Source organism: Mytilus californianus, unplaced genomic scaffold (genome assembly GCF_021869535.1).
Source record: "Mytilus californianus isolate M0D057914Y unplaced genomic scaffold, xbMytCali1.0.p SCAF_9, whole genome shotgun sequence".
In the NCBI taxonomy this organism is placed as follows: domain Eukaryota; kingdom Metazoa; phylum Mollusca; class Bivalvia; order Mytilida; family Mytilidae; genus Mytilus; species Mytilus californianus.
The window spans coordinates 98,733,701-98,757,207 of record NW_026262745.1 but is presented as its reverse complement, the minus strand read 5'-3'; the positions used below and the strand labels follow the sequence as shown (position 1 = coordinate 98,757,207).

General features: G+C 29.2%; 2 protein-coding genes across 3 annotated transcripts in view; both read right to left on the bottom strand.

The window, feature by feature from the left end:
* The window catches only part of LOC127716653 (uncharacterized), a 56,570-nt gene extending 36,623 nt beyond the window's left edge, over positions 1 to 19,947 (bottom strand). For both annotated transcript variants that reach the window (XM_052222899.1, XM_052222900.1), the window contains exon 1: positions 19,122 to 19,947. In XM_052222899.1, coding sequence (XP_052078859.1) covers positions 19,122 to 19,915 — 794 coding nt within the window. In that variant the 5' untranslated portion in view covers positions 19,916 to 19,947. The remainder of the gene's footprint in view (positions 1 to 19,121) is intronic.
* On the bottom strand, positions 13,351 to 15,784 carry LOC127716658 (uncharacterized). Its single transcript, XM_052222908.1, has one exon. The coding sequence runs from the start codon at positions 14,693 to 14,695 to the stop codon at positions 13,367 to 13,369; it is 1,329 nt and encodes a 442-aa protein (XP_052078868.1). The 5' UTR covers positions 14,696 to 15,784; the 3' UTR covers positions 13,351 to 13,366.
* Positions 19,948 to 23,507: the final 3,560 nt, after the last annotated feature.

The window sequence follows — 23,507 nt, the reverse complement described above, 5'->3', positions numbered from 1 at the left end:
CTCCGATTCGGGACAATTTTTTTTCAATGAATGCAAGAAGTAGGTTGTCTGGATGTATAGTGGGACTTTTGGACTGTCACTTGAAAATGAGGGCAACTATGTTGGAAAGGGAAACCAATTTGCCTTTCAAGAAGCACCTGCGGATACATAAGAGAGGGTTGCAAGGGTTCTTTAAAGTGCAGAGAGTGCAGCAGCACTCTAGTCACAAGAGGCATTGGATCCTGGAGGGATTTTAAACGTATCATAATCTGAACACCATTCGATTCTGAAATAATATTGGTGAAATGAATATATCTGATAAAACACTTAACCACTCCACACACTATAAATTGGACAAGTAGTTTTGTGTACTTAACAGTGATAAAATCTACTGCACATGTACATCGAATTTTGACAAAGATTTATGTACTTATTTTAATTCCCGAGCATGAACCTCAAACATCTTGCTCAATCTGTTAGTTTTAAGAACACAAATAAATATCTTGACTTGACCTCGCCGATCTAAAGCCTCTTCCAACCGATTGTTTACAGTTTGTCCATTTGTTTTTTTTTTAACCACTGACACAATATCACACACCTATACCCCCCCCTCCAAAAAAAAAAAATTTGACCCCCAAAAAATTACCCTCATTTCAAGTAAAAGAGCCCTAAATTTTCATAAAAAAAAAGCAAAAAAAAAACGCAAAAACACCAAAATTTTCTTACTCCCAAAAAAATTTTTTTTTTCCAAAGTAAAAAAAACGTTATTAAAAACACCCAAAAAACAACAAAAAAATTCCAAAAAAAAAATAAATAAAAAAACCGGGAGACCAGGCGAAGAAAGAATTCTGTGGGATTTAAGAGAAAAAAAAAAATTAAGTGTTTTTCCTTAAAAAATGGAAACAAACGAGCGGAGCGAGATACACTCCAATTTACCAAAATATCCACATTGTGTTATTATATGTGGACAAACAGGATGTGGAAAAACAGAGTTTGTTCTTGATTTATTAGAAGGAGAATATAGTGGAGTTTTCAAATATATAGTCATACTTTGTCCAACAATTCAATGGAACAAAGCATACAAAAATCGTGAATGGATTGGTGATGTTAGAAAACCAAAAACAAAAAATCTAATAATTGTTAATCCTATTGTCAAAGAAGAAGAGAAGCTACAAGAACTACTAAGAATGTTCTTTAAAAAATATGCTGGTCATCCAACATTATATATCATTGATGACTGCAGTGCAACAAAAGAACTAACAAAGAAAAAAGATATGCTGTCCGAGCTTGCATTTTCAGGAAGACATGCGGAACAATCAGTGTGGGTCATTTCACAGAGATACAACTCTGTTTTAAAAGATTTAAGAGAACAAACAAAATGGTTATGCATGTTCTACACAAAAGATAGAGATAGTTTTGATAATTGCCTAAGAGAAAATGATGTTATTCCTACTTTGGAAGAAAGACAAAGAATAAAGGAAGAACTTAAAAAAAAGAAACATCGTAAATTAATATTAAAGACAGATCAACCTACTGATTATTGGTTACTTGATTAATTTTTTTAGCAATTCTCAAGTAATGCTTAAGTAATGCTTAAGTAATGCTTAAGTAATTCTTAAGTAATTTAACCAAAATTTTTAACCAAAATAAGCAAAATAATGCTTAAGTAATGCTTAAGTAATGCTTAAGTAATTCTTAAGTAATTTAACCAAAATAAGTAATTCTTAAGTAATTTAACCAAAATAAGCAATAAAAAAAAGCAATGCTGTTGGAAATACTAACAATTGCAACAAACACTGGTTGGATATGTTGTATTTAATTTTTTTAAAGTTAAAAATAAATTATATCCGTTTTTTGAAACGTATAAAATGAATGCTGAAGAATTATTAAGCGAGCAAATTGTGGAAAACATAAATATTGATGATGAAGCGAGCGAAGTGAACGGTTCCCTTCAAGAAAAAAAAAACGCGAAAGATTATCATCCGTTGTTGCTGGTGGGAGTAGTAAACAATATCTGGGTAAAGAATTACAACTGTCAGATATTGATAAAATGACAACAGAGCAAATAAACAAACTATACTGTAAATATGAAGCAAGATTGGGAGCTAGTATGACCAAGACATTAGGAAACTCTTTTATAAATTTATATGTCATGGGTGTATCAAAGTTTTTCAAAGTTGTTAATCCACCAATTTTAATACAAGACTTAGAGGAAGATCCTTTTATCAATAATGCTTTAACTAATACATGTTGTGAACTGTACTATAGATATGAAATGTATCTTGCTCCTTTTACTGCAATATTAACAACAGCAAGACATATTGAACCATTCGCTTCGCTCGATTTCCGAAAAAAAGATGAAAATAATGACATAAAAAATGATGAATGAAAATCCTGAACAAAAAGAAGTATTTAAAAAACCCAAACCAAAAGACCCAAAAAGAGTAGCTGCTGGTAAGAAAGGTGCAGAAGTAAGAATAAGAAATGCAGAATTGAGAAAAAAAGAAGTGGAAAAATTAAAAAAAGAAAATTCAAAAATCAAACAAATAACAAAAGATTCTGATACAGAAACAGATTATGAATCAAACGAACATATCCCTTCTGTCAAAAAACACTCCAGTTCCCTAGTTGATTACAAATTTGTACTTTTTCCTATAAGTATTGTTGGATTGGGATTGTTTTTTTACAACCAAAGTAAGAAACCAGAAAGAATGATTAAAGAAATAACAAAACCAGAAAAACAAAAGAAAGAAATTGATCCTTTTGAATTTAATTAAATTTAGTACATTAAAATGACAACTCAAAAAGACGGAAAACAAATAGCAAATATGTTATATCATGCTGGAGTGGAAACATTGTTAACAGTTGGATATGCAGAAATAGGTAAAAAGGTATTAAGGAGGCCAGCACCAAAAGTGGATTTTAATATGAATGATGTTGTAATGTTATCCATTGATATATTACTTGCGATAGCAACAAAAGATATGTTGATTAAGCAAGGTATTATACCTGCTGATATCATGAAGTAATTTTTGTTTTTATAAAATGGCAAGTGCTTTAACAATGATGCTTGGTGGGGCAATAACAAATGCTTTTGCATTTTCAGGGAGTAATTATTTATTTTCACATATGGGTAGTAATGCAAATGAAGAGAAAATAAGACATGATAAAGCTATAGAAAAATTAGAAAAAGCACAATCAGAATGGAATAAAAAAAGAATACAAAGATTAGATTTTATAAATGAACAATTACAAAAGGAACATCATGCGGTTCAGACTTTTGATGATGTTGACCAGGCAATGAAACTATACTATCGTGTCACGAATAAAAAATTAACTTCATTATCACCTAAACCTACATTAAGTGATTTTTATACTCCATCAGAAGACCAGAAAAATAGAGAGATTGCATTTGTTGTTGGTGGTATGACATTAACTGGTTTTATTGTTTGGAAATTAAAATAAAAAATAAATACAATTTACGTTTGTATGAAAAATTGGAAAAATAAGAAAAAATTGATAAAAATTAGAGTCCCTAATTTCTGTACTTTTCCTGGTAAAAACAGCAAAATTGCAGAAAAAAGTATGTACTATTCCTGTACTTTTTCTGTTTTTAGGGGTATAGAGAAATAAAATAAAATAAAAAATTAAATTTCAGGACATGGTTTTTCAAAAACATATTCATAAACTTTATCTGGTCTAATAAAAGCATCCCAACCAGGAGGAAACTTAGATAACTTTTTACCATCAAACTTTTCCATTACTTCCATTTGTTTTGGAGTCAAAGGACATTCTCCATCATCTCTTAAACAACATATCTGATAATCTGATAACATTATTCTTCCTAATATAACTTTAGCGTCAGGATCATCTTTCTCAGTATAAGCTTCAATCATTTTTTAGTCTTTTATTTTTTAAAATAAAAATTTAAATTATATATTTTTTAATATCCATAAGGAAAACTTCTAATTAAATTTTCATTTTCACAATATACCATTCTTTTATCAAACATATAATTATAAGCTTTAACTTGTTTAACTGTTTTAAGTTGATGATCTTTTCCTATTTTTATGTTGTCATATTTTACAGTTTCATATTTTTCATTTTCATCAGTAACTATTTTTATTTTTTTATCTAATGTAATCTTTTTTTCTACTTCAGCATTTAATCTAAAACCTTTACAACAGCTAACTAGTTTTTCTGTATCTAGTTTCATAGAATAATCTTTTGGACCAGCAGATATAAATTGTTTTATATGATTAGCGTTATGTTTTGAAACAATTTCATCTGTTAAATCTCCTAATTTATTTCCCATCATACTTTCTATTTTTTTACAAGCTTCAGAACCATCATCATTATAAATACAAGAATCTGTATCCATGTATAAAACTCTTTCTTGAAGAATATCCAATAGTTCGTATAATTTTAATCTAGCATGTGCTGTTGTAAACAAAGCTATATAAACATTTACACTTGGATTAGGTTTAGAGTATTCTTCTTTATTTTTATATTCTGTTAAAACAATATCTTCATCTAATATCATAGTACTTATATCTTTATATTTTTCATTAAATACTATTTTAGTTATATGTTCTAAAGTAAAACAATATTCTTTTTGTGTAAAATTATCTCTCATACCAAAATGTCCCCATAAATTATTTAAACATATTTTAGCTATAAATCTTAATCCTGAATTGTACTTAACTTTGTCAATATCTAGATCATAAGCAGTATTATCTATAATGTATTGTATTTTTGTTTTACATTCTTTATCGTTTTTACAATCATTTTTACAATATTTAGGATCACATTTACATCCTGAAGCTTCTTGTTTATATTTCATAAACGTATCTACATAAAGTTTAAATATATCTGTAGATGTTTTTTCAAAATGTTCTAGTTCATATATTTTTTGTAATTCATAACCTTTTTCTATTGCTTTATCTATTTCTATTGTAGACCATGTACCTACTATAACTCTTTCCTCATCAGAATGTATACATTTTTCATTTTTAATATTTTTACATTCTTTACATCTTTTTATTTCATGTATTTTATCATGTTTATTTAAAGTAGGATCATCTATGTGTTTACATTTAAAAGATATTTTATTCATACATGTTCTACATAATCCAAAAAGTAATTTATGTGTATTATCACTAGTTAATTGTTTATAAGGTAAAACAGGGTGATACAATCCTTTAGGTGGTAATATTTTACATTTCATTATTCCGAAATAATTATTTTTTATATAATCATCTACAGATATTTCTGTAGATGTAATAGGATGTCCTATAGGATATTTACAATATTTATTTACTGATGGATACAGAGAACAAAAATCTACATATCTACCTTTTAAATCAGAAAGATTATTGTATAATTGAATAGTTTCTGTTCTTCCTCCATAAAATGCATCTCTTTTATCAATAGGTTTTAAATGTGGATCAACTTCAGCATATTTTTGTTGATCAAACTCACATTCCCATATTGTATGAATTTTTACATTTGGTTTTAGATAATCTTCAATAGTTTTAAGTCTTTCTTTAGTTTGGTTATATAACTCTTTCATAGTTTTTTTATTTCTATCTTTTTTACATATTTCTTCAGGACTATAACATTTTGTACATCCATGCCAATAACATCCAAAAAATTCATAAACATTACGCATTTTATTTTCTCTATCATAATAATAACCATCGACTTTATAACATTTATTATTAATGAATAATTTCTTTTCACCTCCCCTTTTAGCATGTTGAATCATTATATTATATTCTAAAGAAATATACTCTAACCATTGTATTGATTTTTGTGAATGTACTTCTTTAATTGTCATCTTTTTGTGAATTCCAATTGTTTCATTTGTCAACATTAATGTTTTAAATATTTTTGTACAACATTGAGCAATTGTAATATATTGAAATGGATCGATACAATTATTGGTTATATCTAAAAATAATTTTCTATATAAGGTACAACCTTTGGCAAGAATTAAAACATCCAATAGACAATAATAAAATATTTCTTTATAGAATTTAAATTCTTTTTCTTTAACTTTATTATACCATTCATCAAATAATTCTTTATTTTTAATTGTCATAGTATTATAACCAAAATATTCTTTATTAGGATAAATTCCCTCATACTTTTGATTCTCTGTTGTATTAAAATAATGTGGAAAATAACCTTTGTTACCCACAAATCCAAATGTTTTTGGGAAAGCAGCTAATCCACATAATGTAAAATTTATAGAATCTATGAATCTTAAATTTATTCCTTTAATAAATATAGCTGTTAATTTTAGTCCAGAAGAAATTATGTTATGTTCAATTTTATTTTTTACAATGTATCCTAAAATCGGTTGCATATCATAACCTTTTCCATAATGTGAAATAAAAGTGTAGTCTTTAAATTTATCTCTTATGAAATATTTACAAAAGTTGTCTATTACAGAATTTGTTTCATATTTAATTTTTTCTACATCACTAAAACAATCATCTATGTCTAATTCTAACAAGTTTAAATTATCAATATTGAAATCACATTTAAATACTTTTACATAGTTATTTTTAAAACAATAAATATTTTCTAAATCGTAAGCTATACAAAAATTCATTATATGTATTCCTGTTTCTTGATTTGCTTCAAAATCAAAATATATATATTTATTATTTTTTACTTGTTTTGGTACTGATGGTTTCATATAACATAAGTGTTCTTCATTACTTTCCGTGTATTTTTCATAACATATTAAACATATTTTTTCACCACATTTGTGATTTTTACCTGTATATGTTTTGTTACATTTATCACAAATATGTTGTTTTCTGATAGTTGTTACTGTATTATCTTTGCATGTATGTTGTTCAGTATAACCAATTAAACATACTTTACAAAACCTACGTTTAGCTAAAAATCCTGTTATATTTGTTATAGTGTCAAAGTGTTTATCATGATAATATAAATATATTTGTTCATTATATTCTTCATTACCACCATATACAATATATTCTGTACTATTTGATGCAAAAACAATTATCCTAATATTAAAATAATTTTCAAAAGCTTTTAAATCGTCTAAATCATTTCCTTCTTCTTTTATTTCTACTTCTGATTGTTCATGTAAATTTTCAGCAACTCTTTTTTGTAATGGTCTACCCTCTTTAATGTGTTTTAATTGAGAATCTGTAAAATCTTTTAATAACTTATTTGAAGCTAAAGAAGTTACAATTGCCCTTGATAAACATATTGTATCATCATTTTTTATTTTGATAATACTTCTTTTATTTATGACATCTAATATTTTTAAAGCTTTACCTTTTCCTCTTTTATTGGGTATAATAGTAACTTCAAAAATAACTTCTTCTAAATTTAATTCTTCAGCACTATTTAATAATCTTTCCATTTGATCCATGAATAACTTTTTAACTGTATTATATGTTCTTATAGGCCAGCTTTTATGTTTAGTAATTATGATTTCATGAATAGGTACTATTTTAATTCTTCCATTAGGGTAATCTTTTATGGAATAGTCTACCATGTGGTCAAAAGCATTTGTAAATGTTTCTTGTGTTTCATCCTTTAGACTAATTTTATAATTAAATACATAAATACTTGCTTTATGTTTATATTCTTTTGTCAAAACAAGTTTATATGAATCTTCTTGCTTGGATAAAATTTTATCCTTTTTTGCCTCCATTTTTTAAGAAAACATTTTAGTTACTTAAAAATGTCTAAAACAAATCTAACAAATAAATTAGCAGATGAATTACATCATAGAGTTATAAAATCTTTTCCTAAAAGACGTGTTTATGTTAATTCAATAGATCAAACATGGGCAGTTGATTTGATAGATATACAACAATATTCAAAACAAAATAAACACTATAAATATTTATTAGCAGTTATAGATGTTTTTAGTAAATATGGTTGGTTGATTCCATTGAAAAATAAAACAGGAGTAGCAGTGAGTGAAGCATTTAAAACATTATTTAAAGAAAGAAAACCAATGTATATTTGGTCGGATAAAGGATCTGAATTTTATAATCGACAAGTAAAAGAATTGTTAAAAGATAATAACATAAAGTTATATTCAACTGAGAATGAAGAAAAATCCAGCGTGGTGGAACGCTGGATAGGTACAATGAAACAACATATGTTTAAATACTTTACTGCTAATGAAACTTTTAAATATTATGATATATTGGATAAATTAGTTAAAAATTATAATAATACAGTACATTCTTCAATTAAAATGACACCTGTTAAAGCAAGTAAATTAGAAAATGAATTAACCGTGTATAAAAATTTATATCCAGAAAAGAAAGAGAAAATTAAAAAACCTAAATTCAAAGTAGGTGTTAGAGTAAGAATAACAAAAAAGAAAGGTAAATTTGAAAAGGGTTATACTACTCGTTGGACCAAAGAAATATTTGTAATTGAAAAAGTTTTAAATACAAACCCTGTTACTTATAGAATAATTGATTTAAAAGGCGAAGATATTAAAGGTGGATTTTATGAACAAGAATTACAGATGACTAAGTTTTAAATCTCTAGGTACCTGTAAATATTTACAATGATCGATTTAGTTTATTTAAAAGTCATATCCTATTGAATTAAACACTTACTTTAGAAACACTTTTATAAAACCTATATAACAAAAGAAATTTAAATGCCTCAATTGCTTAATATGTTATCAAGGCTATAAAATATCAAGTTTCTTTCAATTTTAATGAGTTATCCATTTTAAATAATAATGATCCCAAGGATCAAATGATACAACAATGATTATTTCAATAAAATACAACACTTCACATCAATACTTTAATATTTACTAACTTATTATCACAAAGAATAACAATACACCCCATTGAGCATTTTATCACATTAATAAGAGAAGATGAGAACTAGTATTGAATTAAATGATAATTGATAATTCTCTCCATTTTATTATCTTTACTCAAATAATCAATACTATGACTGAATTTTTAAATTGTAAGTGATACAATGATAGATGGAATGTAAAAATATCAACAGTTCTGTAATTGGATTATTGATTAACTCCTTAGTTGCAGTAAACACTTACTTAGTTACACTTTTACAAAAGTAAACAACTCCTTAGTTGCAGTAAACACTTACTTAGTTTCAATAAATACTTACTTAGATACAGTAAACAACTCCTTAGTTGCAGTAAACATTTACTTAGTTGCAGTAAACACTTACTTAGTTTCAAGAAACAACTCCTTAGTTGCAGTAAACACTTACTTAGTTGCAGTAAACACTATCTTAACTACCTAATTGTGACATGTTCATATTCAAAATGGAATCTGAATTGAGAAGATGTAATTTAGTTAAAGTGTCGGATGAATTAGAAAAATTAGAAACGTTGTTAGCAAAACATAATAATACGATAAATTTACAAGATACAGAAATAAACAGTACAAACAAGGAAATTGAATTGTTGACCGATAGAATAAACAAAGCTAAAGAAGATTTTGGTGATAAAAACAAAAGACGGATTTGGTTGAGATTAACAAGACAAAAAGTTAGTGCAAAGACTAAACTCAAAAAATTGACAACGAAAAGAACATACGAGAATGAAGAAAAAACTACATTGGAAATAAAAATAAGTGAATTGATTACCGAAAGGAATAAGATTGCAGAACTTGTTCGTCAAGACAGCAATTACTAGTAATCAACATTTTTAAATCTGCCATCTTCAAAATTAATTTGTGCATCCTGGATTACAAACAGATAAACATTTATTAATTTATTTGCTCCTGCTGTTTTAGTTATTTGGATAGTAATACCTTCAGAAGCATTTTCAATTCTTCTACCTGAACCGTGTAATGAGTTGTCATCTGTTGAACGTAAATCTAACCATAATGCATAATTAGTTGTAAGATATTTTTCTAATGTTGTATAGGATAAATTTAAATCCTTTAAAACTTCTTCTGTTGTTTTATTTCTTTTTGAATTTAAAGCAAAGAATTTATTTATTTCATCCCATTGTTGATATGCTTTCATTCCTTGACTGTATAGTTGATTTGGAACACCTTCTATTGTCATTTCTACTTTTGTTATGTTAGGATTATAATAAGTTTCGGTACTTGTTCTTTCAGGATCTTCGAACAACATTAGAATTCCTTTCATACTTCTAGCTGGAACATTTAAATTTATATTCCACAATGTATCAGATTTGTTTTTGGTTATTTTTCTATGTCTTAGTATTCTATCGTACAAAATAACCATCTTACCATTAACTTGTTGTCTTATCTGTCTTGCTAATTCTGCATCAGTAACCATATCAAATTCTAAACAAATGTTTTTGATTGTATAACTTGCAGATGTATCTGTTGATTTAATAACATTGCTATAATTATTAAATGTAAGTTCATATTCAAGTCTATCACCAAGACCTGCTTGATAAAAAGGCATATGAGTTTCTAATAGTTCAAAATCAAGTGGGATACAAAATCTTGCACCATATGCAGTTGCAATTGCTTCATCACCTATGTCTGATGCTTTATTATCTGCACCAACTCTGTGTTTTAACATGTTTGTTTCACCAATTCCTTGGTATGCCATATTTAAACGTTCAGATGTAGATTTCCATAAATCAACATAACAATGATAAATATCACTATCATCAATTGACATAATTTCATTTCCACTTATACGAATTGTTGTTTTTTTAACTATTGTTCTTCCTATGTTTTGATATATAGTTGCATTGTCGTCTGTAGATGTGAGTTCTATTTCAAATGCCAATCTGGTTGTTCCAGGAACAATAACATCATTATTGCTTAGATTGGGGAATCTCACTAATAGCTGTTGATTTTGTTCAATAGTTGAAGGATTATTTGTTATTGATACACTTTGACGAATACCTTTCACACCACGGGGTTCTCTTATTTTTCTGTAAGGATTTAATTTGTTTCCGTATGCCGACATTTTTAAGGATTAAATTTGTTATAAAAATAATTCAATTATCACTGATACTAGAGTATTGATACATGTATAATTATTAGTCATACTAATAAAACTTATTAAATCTCCAGCCTTAACTTCAAAAGGTGTATAAAAGTTATTAAAACCGTGTGTGACACCATTACCCAAACTCATTTTGTAACTAGTTGACTTATCATTAACAATCATCTTAATGGCTATAATATCTGTGCTTGTTCTTAAACTTACTAAACTAATACCCAATATTTGTCCTGGAAAGTTCATTACATAATAACCACCACCAACACCAAAATTAAACTTTTTATTTCCATGTATTGGACCATCAATTCCAGCATATATACTTATTATTTTTCTGTCTGGTTTATTTTTAATATTACCAACTATATTTTCAACATTTAAAACTCTGATGCTTAGGGCAGCGACACTCCGATGTAAATTTTTATCCTTAGTATCCATTGTTTGAAGCTCACTCTTCATATTTAATATTTCTTTTTCTACGTTTTTTTTTTTTGACACCAAGTATGCTCATTTTATTAAATAAATTATATAACTTCTAAAACACAATTAATTGGTAAATGATTAATTATCTTGTTATTATTTACATCTCTTATTTCTAATTTCAATTCTGTTATAACATCATTTACTAAACACTTATATTCCGGATGCTCAAATCTCGCTGTTATAACTTCACCAAACTCTTTATTTTCAACTGGAATAACAGCTAATAATTTACTTGGCTTACCATCAAGATAATTATGAGAAGTGCTAACTTGTTCCAAATGGATATATAATGATTTATGGATAGCAAAATCCACAAATTTGTTTCCATAATGTAATTCATTAGGTTCGAATTTACGTTTATTATTTAACCCTAACATATTTCCCAAACCCTTACTTATCCTTAACTCAGTAGTAGTGTATAATGAAGCGATACCATTTGCTTCATTTACGGATAATACAATATTTTCTTTTTGAAATTCATCCACTATTTGTTGAAAACTATAATAACCATTCATAATCCTTTGCTGTTCCTCTCCGGTTTTTGTTATAAACCCATGATAAACATTATACCAACCTATGCTGTATCTTATAAATTTCAAACCAATACGTTTATTTCCATTTCTGTTATTTATGTATTGTTCTAAGTTTATTGTATTATCAATATTTGAAATAGTATGAAACATTTTTAATATAAAAAAATGATAACAAAAGAATTTAAATATAATCCTAATGTTTCATATAATCCAGGTATTAAATATTCTGAAAAAGATCATCAATTAAAAACAAATCTTGTAAATCAAACGATATTTGTAAATCAAAAAGAGAACTTTAAAACAGCTTTTCCTGATTTATTTCAAAACTATCAAAACCCATCAATACACACTAACGAACCATGGAATGCCTGGATTCATTCTTCATTTGATTGGTGGCAATGTCAGTTAAATTTTGCAGTTTGGTGTGCAAGTACAGGATGTGGTGTTTCTTATAATGATCATATACAAAATACTTCAAATCTTACAAAGTCTTTTTATATGTTTCATTTATATTATTGTATTGCCAGAATTTTAAAAGAACTTAAATCACCTTTACCAACAGATTCTTCTTTCTGTTATTACAAGAACCCATATGACAAAGCTGCATATCAGAAATTATGTGATGAATTTAATATTTCTCCAAATACAAATTGGAGACAAAAACTAGAATCATCATGTCAAGGATTAGGAAGTTTTGAGCAATATTATAAACCAAGTGGAGAATATAGACAAAGAAATAAAATTAAAGGACCTTTCTTTAGTACTCATGATACTATTAAGCATGAAAAAGATATAAGTATGGCTTGGACAACATTTATTTTAGATAACTCTAATGGGTTTACACAAGCAGGTATTGAACGTATTAATGAAAGTATTAAAATGTATGTATGGGCTTTGTTAGGTGCACAATCTCAAACAAAAACAAAAATTTTAAAAGTAGGAACAGGATTTGGTGCACAAAAACAATTCTTAGCAAATGTACAAGATGTAATAAATAGTCCTATCGATTTACCCACCCAGATATCGAATTATGAAAATGTTTTAAAATATGCAAGAAGTAAAGTTGATTATGCTTATGGACTTGGTTTATATATGTCTCCCAGTGATATGGTTTTACAAATTGGAAGTATTGTTGGTTATAATAATAAAATTATAATTGCAACAGAAAATCAAACACTTGGGTTAAATGATGATTTAAATAATAAAAATTTTGATCATGTTGATTTTAAACCAAAAGAACCTGTAAAACCACAAGAACCTATAAAACCTGAAAAGCCTAAAGAACCAAAAATAGATCCAATAAAAAAAATTGAACATGAAGATCATGAAGATAATAAACAAGCAATAATATTTGTAAGTATTGTAATAGGATTTACAGCACTTTATTTTTTCAAATAATCTCTAGCAGCAGTAAACAATAAACTAACAACTAAAATAAGCAATGCCCATAAGTTGTTTGCAAACCAATTTACTACGTCTTTTGTTGCAGACAATAACCAAGAAACAATAGAACCTATAATACCTGGTAATGCAGCTGCTAATTTTCCTGCAAGAAAAGATAATAATTTTCCAAGATTTTTTAATTGTTTTTTTATCCAGTCTTGTACACCACCACCTTTTGATGGAGGAGAAGGAGAAGGAGAAGTAGTTCCACCAGTAAATGCTTCAACAATAACACCAATAATCATTCCAAAAGCAGTTAAAACACTAACTATTGTTATTCCTTGTTCTCTGAATAATGTTCTTATTCTTTCACCTAATGTTTTGTCTTCGTTTAACATTTTATGTATTGTTTGTTTAAATCTGTTTACTTGACTACGTAGTTTTTCTTTATTAATATTAATTACTTCTAGTCTTGCACTTCTCTCAGATTCCAACTCTCTTATTCGACTACTTATTCTATCTATTTGAAATTTATTATTGTCTTCTTTAGCTTGTTCTAATTTGGCATTTTCTTTTGCTAAGTCTTTATTTGTTTCATTCAGTTTTGCTAAATTATTTGCAATCTCATCTTCCGCTGTTGTAAATGCTTTTATTATACCATCCATCTCTCTTTTTGTCATTTTTGTTTGTGTTTCTTCATTTATTAAAGATGTTCCTTGTTCAATAAATGAAGTTTCTATTTCTTTCACATATGTTTCTGCATTACTTGCTGTTTCTAATAATTCTTGTCCTTCTTCTTGTGTAGATATTTCTTGTAATGGAATTTCTATATTATCGAGTTCATTTAACATTCTCTGAAACCCTGCTCTACCTTCTCTTAAATTATCAGATATTTTATAATCATCTACACCTAAAACATCCCTGACAAAATTAACACCGTATTCTCTTTGAAGAGTGCTAAATTTATAAAACTTTAATACTCCTTTTTGGTAATATGTTAATGCAATATCATTACCTTTTTCATCTTTTACATATAAGATTTGTCTTCCCTTATGATTTTCCCCAACAAAAAAAACCTCTTCATTACGTATAGTTTCACCATTTTTTTTATAAAATTGTTTAATCATTTTTTTTGTAGTTTCTTTTTTACGAATTTTAACATCATTTTCTGATAAATCTCTTGATATTTCAAATTCCTTATTTATATTATTTTGAAACTCTTCATCATCTTGAAAAGACGTTTCTTCTTCTTCATAATCATCATCATAATCATTATTTTTAAACTCAGGATTATCAAACTCATAACCTCCTTCAGCCATTTTATTCATCTAAAATATTAGATAATAAACAATAAAAAGAACCTGTTAAAAACAACTTAAGATAAAAATAATTAAATTTTTTATTTAACATTATTTTTACATTTTTTACTAATTTTTCTTTTGTTTCTTCATCCATTTATTTAATTAAAAATTGATTCATAGTTTGGTGGATTTCCGTTATCAACTAAAATTATTTTATTAAAGAAAATCAAAGATTTTCCATTTTTTTTTTTAATTCGTTTTTTACTCTATTTTCTGTTTCCTCAATTAGTTTTTTTCTTTCATCATCTGGTAAACTTTTTAAAATTACTTTTTTTTTATTTTTTTTCATCTCATTAAATTTTTCTAATTCATCTAAAATAAGTTTAAATTCATCTACACTTATCTGTCCGTCAGTTAAAGATTTTGATATTAAATCTTTTATGCTGTTTAACTTGCATTCTGCCATTGTTTTAATTTCATAATGTTTTTTTGATTTTGTTGTCAACTTTCTTCTAATTAATTTAACTAGACCTCCTAAACTTCCACATACAACAGCTGCAATTTGTATGGGAAGTAAGATAGGAAAAGCTATTCCTATACCAGCTAAAACAACAGATGTCGAAATTAAACTTGTATCAACACCATCAGTAACATTAACTCCGCGTTTATATTTTTTCTATAGTGATTTACGTTTATCTCTCTCATTTATTAATGTTTTTTCTATTTCTGTTATTTTTTGTAGTCTATAATTTTGTCCATCTTCTATAGGTAATTCTGGATATAAATCAGGAGCTGTAGGTTGTTTCATTTTTTAAAGTAAAAATTGATTTTTTTTTTTTTCTCTTAAATCCCACAGAATTCTTTCTTCGCCTGTTCTCCCGGTTTTTTTATTTATTTTTTTTTTGGAATTTTTTTGTTGTTTTTTGGGTGTTTTTAATAACGTTTTTTTCCAAAGTAAAAAAAAAATTTTTTTGGGAGTAAGAAAATTTTGGTGTTTTTGCGTTTTTTTTTGCTTTTTTTTTTATGAAAATTTAGGGCTCTTTTACTTGAAATGAGGGTAATTTTTTGGGGGTCAAATTTTTTTTTTTTTGGAGGGGGGGGGTATAGGTGTGTGATATTGTGTCCACTGTCCCAGGTCAGGGTGAGGGTCGAGCGCTCGCAAACATGTTTAAGCCGCTACATATGTATGTGTATGATGCGCCGTTTTACTATTTATTCCTTATTTTCTGATATCAAAAATTTTTTGGCATCAGGAAATCGATTTCTTGATATCAAAAATTAAAGAATATTTTCTGATATCAAAAATTCATTTTTGATATCAGGAAATCGATTTTTTGATATCAGAAATTCGCGAATTTTTGATATCAGAAAATATTCTTTATTTTTTTATATCAAGAAATAGATTTCCTGATATAAAAAAAAATTATTTTGTGATATCAAAATATCATTTTTTTATATCAAAATATCATTTTTTGATATCAGAAAATAAGAAATAAATGAATGATGGCTCCCTGTGTGTCAATAAAAGCATCCAAGCTCACCCATGAGCCCACACATAAGGAAATATCTGAAATAATGTTCCCGATAGACCAATTGTTTTATAATGCGGAGTACCGCTACACGATATTGGTCGTTATATTGATGACATAGGGTCCCTTGCTACAAAAGCAAAATGCTTATACCAAGGACACTTCAAGTTTTATTGATGATTTAGACTTCAAAGTCTCCAGAAAAATGCTATTTAATAACAATATTTGAAGCAAAAAACATGTACACTAATCTTCAGTTTGTCAAAACTGGACGAGTACTGAAATACCTCGATCCAACTAATTACGAAATTCGAGTCCCATGCACTAAAAGACAATATATTGAAGATTTTTGAAATTATTCTAAAATATAATATATTTACTTTTGCGTCGAACAATCCCAATCGGCGGAATTAGTCGACCTAAAAATTTACTAAATACTGGAAAATATTTTAGAAAGCTTGACACATAAAAACAAAATACTGAATTGTTCAAGATTTAGATACGATGGCTGGATGATATATTCAGGTTCAACTGACGTAATACACGATCTTTTCGCCTTTTATATCTAATACAATGCATACCCACCTAAATTTTACATACCAATTTTCTCAAAATGAAGTGTAACTTTCTTGACAGTCGTTTTATTACAAAGACAAACGCTTCCAAAATGAAGGTATTTTAGAAATGAAAACGTACATCAAACATACTGAAACTTTTCAATACTTCACAGAAAAAAACTCATTTAAAATAAATGTGTTTAAAGGATTTATGCAAATCGCGGTACATAAGAAATACTAGCAGTCTTTCAAAAAACGTCTCGTAAAAAGACGAAATAGACGAAGTATTTGAAAATACAAGACATGCGATTTTTTTTATTTGTTGTTATTGGCTTTGAACTAGCTGTCAGTAACTGAGAGTACTCTCACATCTGTACTTTGTATCTTTGTTGTTGTTACCCTGCCACGTCCGGTCTGTGTTTTTGTTAGCTGTTTTTCTTCTTTGTATCGATCTGATGAGTAAATTCCTTTTCAACTGGTTTTTATAGTTTGTTCTTACACTATATTGTGATGTAACACCACTTTCCCAGGTTAGGGGGAAGGTTGAGCGCTCAAACATGTTTTACCCCGCCACATTCTTTATGTGCTTGTCCCAAGTCAGGAGCCTGTAGTTCAGTGGTTGTTGTTGGTTCATGTCTGTCATATTTGTTTTTCGTAAATTGTTTTGTTATAAATTAGGCCGTTAGCTTTCTAAATTGAATTGTTTCATATTTTTCATGTCGGGGCATTTTATAGCCGAGCAAACGGTATGGGTTTTTCTCATTGTTGAAGGCTGTAGGGTTGCCTATAACTGTTTACATCCACTTCATTTGAACTTTCGTGGATAGTTGTTTCATTGGCAAACACACCACATCTCCTTATTTCTATACTAAATAGAACTAACTAATTTACTAAATTCGCAAAATAAACAAAGTGAAAAAAAAAAATAAAAACAAGATTACAAAAACACTGGGGCTTAATTTCACAAAAACCTGGCTGCACAAATCTGTTACAGAGGAAACCAATAATTGTTTATAAAAGAAGCGGGAACTTACAATTGTTGACTATAAACCTTAAAATAATTAATATGTGAAACACAAACATACAAAACTTCTTATGACTGATGAAGCCGAACTCTGAGTTATTCTTTCCTTAAACACGACCGAAACACAAGACCTAATGTTAGGGCTCATAGGTGAGCTCGGATGCTTTTATTGTCGAGCCTTCGACTTTAGTCGAAAAAGCGAGACATAGCGATCCTACATTCCGTCGGCGTCGGCGTCGTCGTCGGCGTCGTCGTCGGCGGCGGCGTCCACAAATATTCACTCTGTGGTTAAAGTTTTTGAAAATTTAATAACTTTCTTAAACTATCCTGGATTTCTACCAAACTTGGACAGAAGCTTGTTTATGATCATAAGATAGTATCCAGAAGTAAATTTGTTAAAAAAAAATTTCCATTTTTTTCCGTATTTTACTTATAAATGGACTTAGTTTTTCCGCCAGGAAACAATACATTCACTCTGGTTAAAGTTTTTAAAATTTTAATAACTTTCTTAAACTATCCTGGATTTGTACCAAACTTGGACAGAAGCTTGTTTAGGATCAAAATCTAGTATCTAGAAGGAAATTTTGTTAAAATTTTTTTTACCTGTTTATCCGTATTTTACTTATAAATGGACTTAGTTTTTCTTCCATTTAACATTAAATACAGTCTGCAGTTAAAGTTTTTAAAACATTTATTAGAATCATAAACTATTCTGGATTTATACCAAACTTTGACAGAAGCTTCTTACAATCAAAAGATAGTATCTAAAGGAATATTTTTATTGATTTTTTTCCTCATTTTTGTTGAGCCTTCGATTATCAGCAAAAGTAGGCGAGACACTGGGTTCCGCGGAACCCTTACGAATTTTTGACACACAGGGAGCAATCATTCATATTTTTCTTATTTTCTGATATCAAAAAATAATTTTTTGATATCAGGAATTCAATTTTTTGATATCAAGAAATATTTTTTGATATCAGAAAATAAGGAATAAATAGCAAAACGGCGCCTCATATATGTGCTTGTCCCAAGTGAGGAGCATGTAATTCAGTGGTTGTCGTTCGTTTATGTCTGTTATTTTTGTTTTTCGTTTATTGATTAGTTTTCTCGTTTGCAACTACAATTATTTAATATGTTGCCATGTCGGGGTCTTTTATAGCTTACTATAAGGTATAGGTTTAGCTCATTGTTGAAGGCCGTACGGTGACCCATATAGTTGCTCACATGCACATTATTTAGTCTCTGGGTGATAGTTGTCCCTTTGGCTATTATAGAACATCTCCTTATTTTCATATAAAGATGTGTGATTTCAACAGATAATAAAAAAAAAACATAGTCATTACCTGTTCTTAAAATGCTGAATTACAGCCGTTGTAACATCCTTGCTCACACTTTCCGTGTTCACTGAGGGAATTTTATAATTGTTTATTTCTTGTAATCCGTCATCATCTTCATCGAAATCTGACTTCATTGTCTTGTAAGAAGTCAGAAAGGTAGTACTATGTTCTTCGTCTAACATTTTCCCTAAGCTTGTTTGGAGGGTTTTACAAGAATTGAGAATCCGCTCTTTCGCCGCCAATGCAATTTCTAATTCCTGTTTCTCAAATTTCTCAAAGTCATCGATTTCTGTTATTTTGATTTCTTTTTGCTTCTCAATAACATTTTGGACATCCAGTATCGCTAAGTGCACTTTTGAGCGTAACTGATTTGCGTCCTCTTCAAGCGCTTTCAATCTGACAGTTCGAATATCATCAACAGCGAACGAAAGTTTTTCGATCTTTTTATACATTTCCTTAATTTGTTTCTTCAAAGAAATTCTCAAGTCTCCGACAACTGGTTCTATTTCAGAAAAATCATGGCCCTTGTGTTTTGTAGCAACGCATTTACTGCATATCAAAATGTTGCACGTTGTGCAATATAAAGAAAATTCTTGCTTATGAGTAGTACAGCTGGAGACCGAGCTGAACATGGATCGATCTATACGTTTTAAGTCAGTAATAGAATGACTTTGAGTTGCAGGAATTTTATCATGAGTCTTCCGGCAAGGCCCACACAATGCTGACTTACATTCGTAGCAGAAATACATGCCATTATTTGTTTCACACAAACTACATTTAGTCGTCGATGTCTGCGCCATTGTTTTAACAGGAAGTTGTTTAAGAATGTATGATGATAGTACTTATAAATAGATATCTGTCCTGTCTTGACATACATTTATAATTATACAGATACACATTTAAACCAAGGCCATGAACTACATAGAGGTGCGATCGAGTGAAATATTTTTTTTAAGAAAGATTCAAATTGAAATTAATTCATTTTTTTGGGGGGCGATGACAGGAGTGTTGATTTCCGTTAGAAAAATATATACACAAAAAATATATTTTTTTAATTTTTAAACTGCATATCTTCCTTCAAATAAATTGAACATTTTTCAATAAATAAAAGAACCCAGATACGAAATTTAATCTCAAAAGTGATACCTTGTGATTTTTTAAACATATGTAAAATATTTCATAAACATGTTGAAGGAAAAAAGCTAAATTACAAAAATATATAGATAACCGCCTTAAGGGACAAATCAAACTTTTTAGTCTTAGATGCATGATTATGTTTTATTAGTTGTTATTGGCTTTAAACTAGCTGTCAGTAACTGCGAGTACTCTCAGATCTGTACTTGGTGTCTTTTTGTTGTGGTGATGTATTAGTACCCTGTCACGTCCACTCTGTGTTTTTTTAGATGTATTTCTGCTTTGTATCGGTCTGATGAGTTAAGCCCTTTTCAATTTTTTATAGTTTAATTTGTTCTTATGTTGTACCGGTACACAACTGTCCCAGAGTTTAAATTGATTGGCACGACTTCAAAACTAGTTTAACCCCGTCACATTCTGTATGTGCCTGTCCCTAGTCAGGAGCCTGTAATTCACTGGTTGTCGTTTGTTGCTGTATATCATATTTGTTTTTCGTTCATTATTTTTGTACAAAAATCAGGCCGTTAGTTTTCTCGTTTGAATTGTTTTACATTTGTCATATGCATGGGGCCTTTTATAGCTGACTATGCGGTATGGGTTTTTCTCATTGTTGATTGCCGTACGTTGACCTATAGTTGTTAATTTCTGTGTCATTTGGTCTATGGAAAGAGTTGGCAATAATACCACATCTTCTTTTTTTTTTTATATTTTATGAGTTCGATATAAGTTTCCAGGCTTATTCTCGTTGAGATTATAATTTTTACATTTCACACTTTTAATGTCTTTTTGATTTACAGTACATATTGTTATATCCCTAACTACGAAGAAGTATATAGTTTCATATCCATCCGTCAGTCCGTCCGTTGGCAATCTACCCGTCAGTCATTTTCGTATACAGATACTAACTAAAATACTGTACATTGGAATGCGAACATGCTTTAATATATGGTAATATATAATTTTTATATTACTTTTATAAGGTTACGGTCAAAGTAACCAAACCACAAAAATGACTGAAATTTGTGCAAAAATGTTGTACCATTTAAAAGACAAGATGTTTTTTTAATCATGGTTTATGTGGGGGTTAGGGAAATGCTCACTATTTTTTTTTATTGAGGGAGGGAGGTGCCGTCGAACTCTTCTATAATACCCTCAGCAATATTAAGCCTCAACAGCATCTAAGGTACAGTTACATGTAACCCCGCCGCATTTTTGCGCCTGTCCCAAGTCAGGAGCCTCTGGCCTTTGTTAGTCTTGTATATTTTTTTTTTATTTTAGTTTATTTATATGTTTTGGAGTTTAGTGTGACGTCCATTTTCATTGAACTAGCACACAATTTTATTTAGGGGCCAGCTGAGGACCACCTCCGGGTGCGGGATTTTCTCGCTGCATTGAAGCCGCATTGGTGGCCTTCGGCTGTTGTCTGCTCTTTGGTCGTGTTGTTGTCTCTTTGAAATATTCCCCATTTCCATTCTCAATTTTATAATTTCATTGAAGTGTACTGTTAAGTAATTATTGTGCAAAATCTTATAATTAGTTGTTGTCCGTCAATGAAGCCGCAGGTTTTATGGAGGAGTAAACTTGTCTCTTTTGTAATTGAATTAACTGAGGTATAACGGGCCGTAGAACTATTGAAGGGATGGATGGATGGACGAATGCTAAACGTCCATTGGCAGGTATTACATGCACAGCAGGACGATAGCATCTAGAGGTGATATGATTTTAATCATGATTTGTAAGAGACAGTCATCCACAGCTGGATTTTAAAAGTGGTAGTTCAAAAGGCAACAATATTCTGAAATACAGGTTTCCCTACCAGCATAAAATACTTTTGAGCGCAATCGTGCTTTCTTAGCTATTACTCCTGATGTTGCATGCTAAGCGGAGAACAAGCAAAATTCATTTTCAAGTCTGGTTTGACCAGGGACCGAACCCACGACCTCCCACACTCGTTTCCGTCGAGGTAAATGGTCTTTATCCGTCTCTAGGATAGTGCGGTCGCAAAATTACACCACAAAAATCGGAAAATAAATTCAGAGGTCAATGGAAGGTCTTCTTCCTAATACAACTTCTGAACAATGATGACCGTCTTCTTCAATAACGATATATTGATTTACACAATTAGGATACAAACTCAATAAACATAATGATTGCATTCGATTTCCGCACTTTCTGAAAGCATATCCAAAGATCATAAACTACTGGGTCAGATGCAAAACATTTACGAACACAAAATCCAACAGTTGTGTTTTTTTTTCCATCTGGAAATTTAAACTCGTGCAAAGTCAGGAAATGGGATTTCTTTTTGAAAGTTTATTGAAAGATTATTTGCCCTTCATGTATCAGCAGCGAAATTTTAAGTATAATACTAATTATATATTTTAAATTCTAGTTATTTAGCTTAATCTTAATTGAGTTCGAAATCAGACACTGTTCCATGATGTTTTCTAAAAATTTGTTAGAAAATGTTGGAGGTTTGTTTACTTTCATCGTGGTTGAGGTTGTCAAAAAATGGAATTCGATGCGACTGTCATACAAGTTAGAGGTTTAGCTATCTATATTACCAGGTTTAATCCACCATTTTGTACATAAGAAAATGCCTGTACCAAGTCAGGAATATGACAGTTGTTATCCATTCGTTTGATGTGTTTGAGCTTTTGATTTTGCCATTTGATTAGGAACTTTCCGTTTTGAATTTTCCTCGGAGATCAGTATTTTTGTGATTTTACTTTTTTTGTCAAAGGAACGTTTGGAAGAGTATATCATATGTACCTTTCAAATATTTTAGCTTCGGGTATCACTGTAGAGACATTAATTGTAATTGTTAGAGGTTTCTTAAAATTCCATGTTTATCAAAAGTTTATATACCTTGGTTGCAAACTTTGTTTGGTTCTTGTCTCAAGCATTGCTATTATGTTTTACAACTATATGCAATGAAAAGGCGAAGGAACAGTCTGTTTACAATATTCAAAAATTTGATTGGGCAATGAATAGCTTTGACTTTCAAGTGCCTGACTGGAACCAATATGATAATGTGCATTGTCCAACCAAATTTTTCAATATAGTAAACCCATTGTTGCTTCGCTTATCCATGATTGTAGTTACGTGTAAATCTTGATTTCAATGTTTGAGCAAGCATCCAACTTAAAGTTTGCAAACAAGGTGTTTAAACTTATGATCAGCATGGAATATTATAGAAGCTCTAATTTAATTTTAGAAAATCGCTAATTTTACTGGTTCAAATGTCCTGTACCTGGC

Excerpts from the sequence above, each read along its gene's own strand:
- LOC127716658 (XM_052222908.1), bottom strand. The coding sequence starts at position 14,695 with ATGAATAAAATGGCTGAAGGAGGTTATGAGTTTGATAATCCTGAGTTT.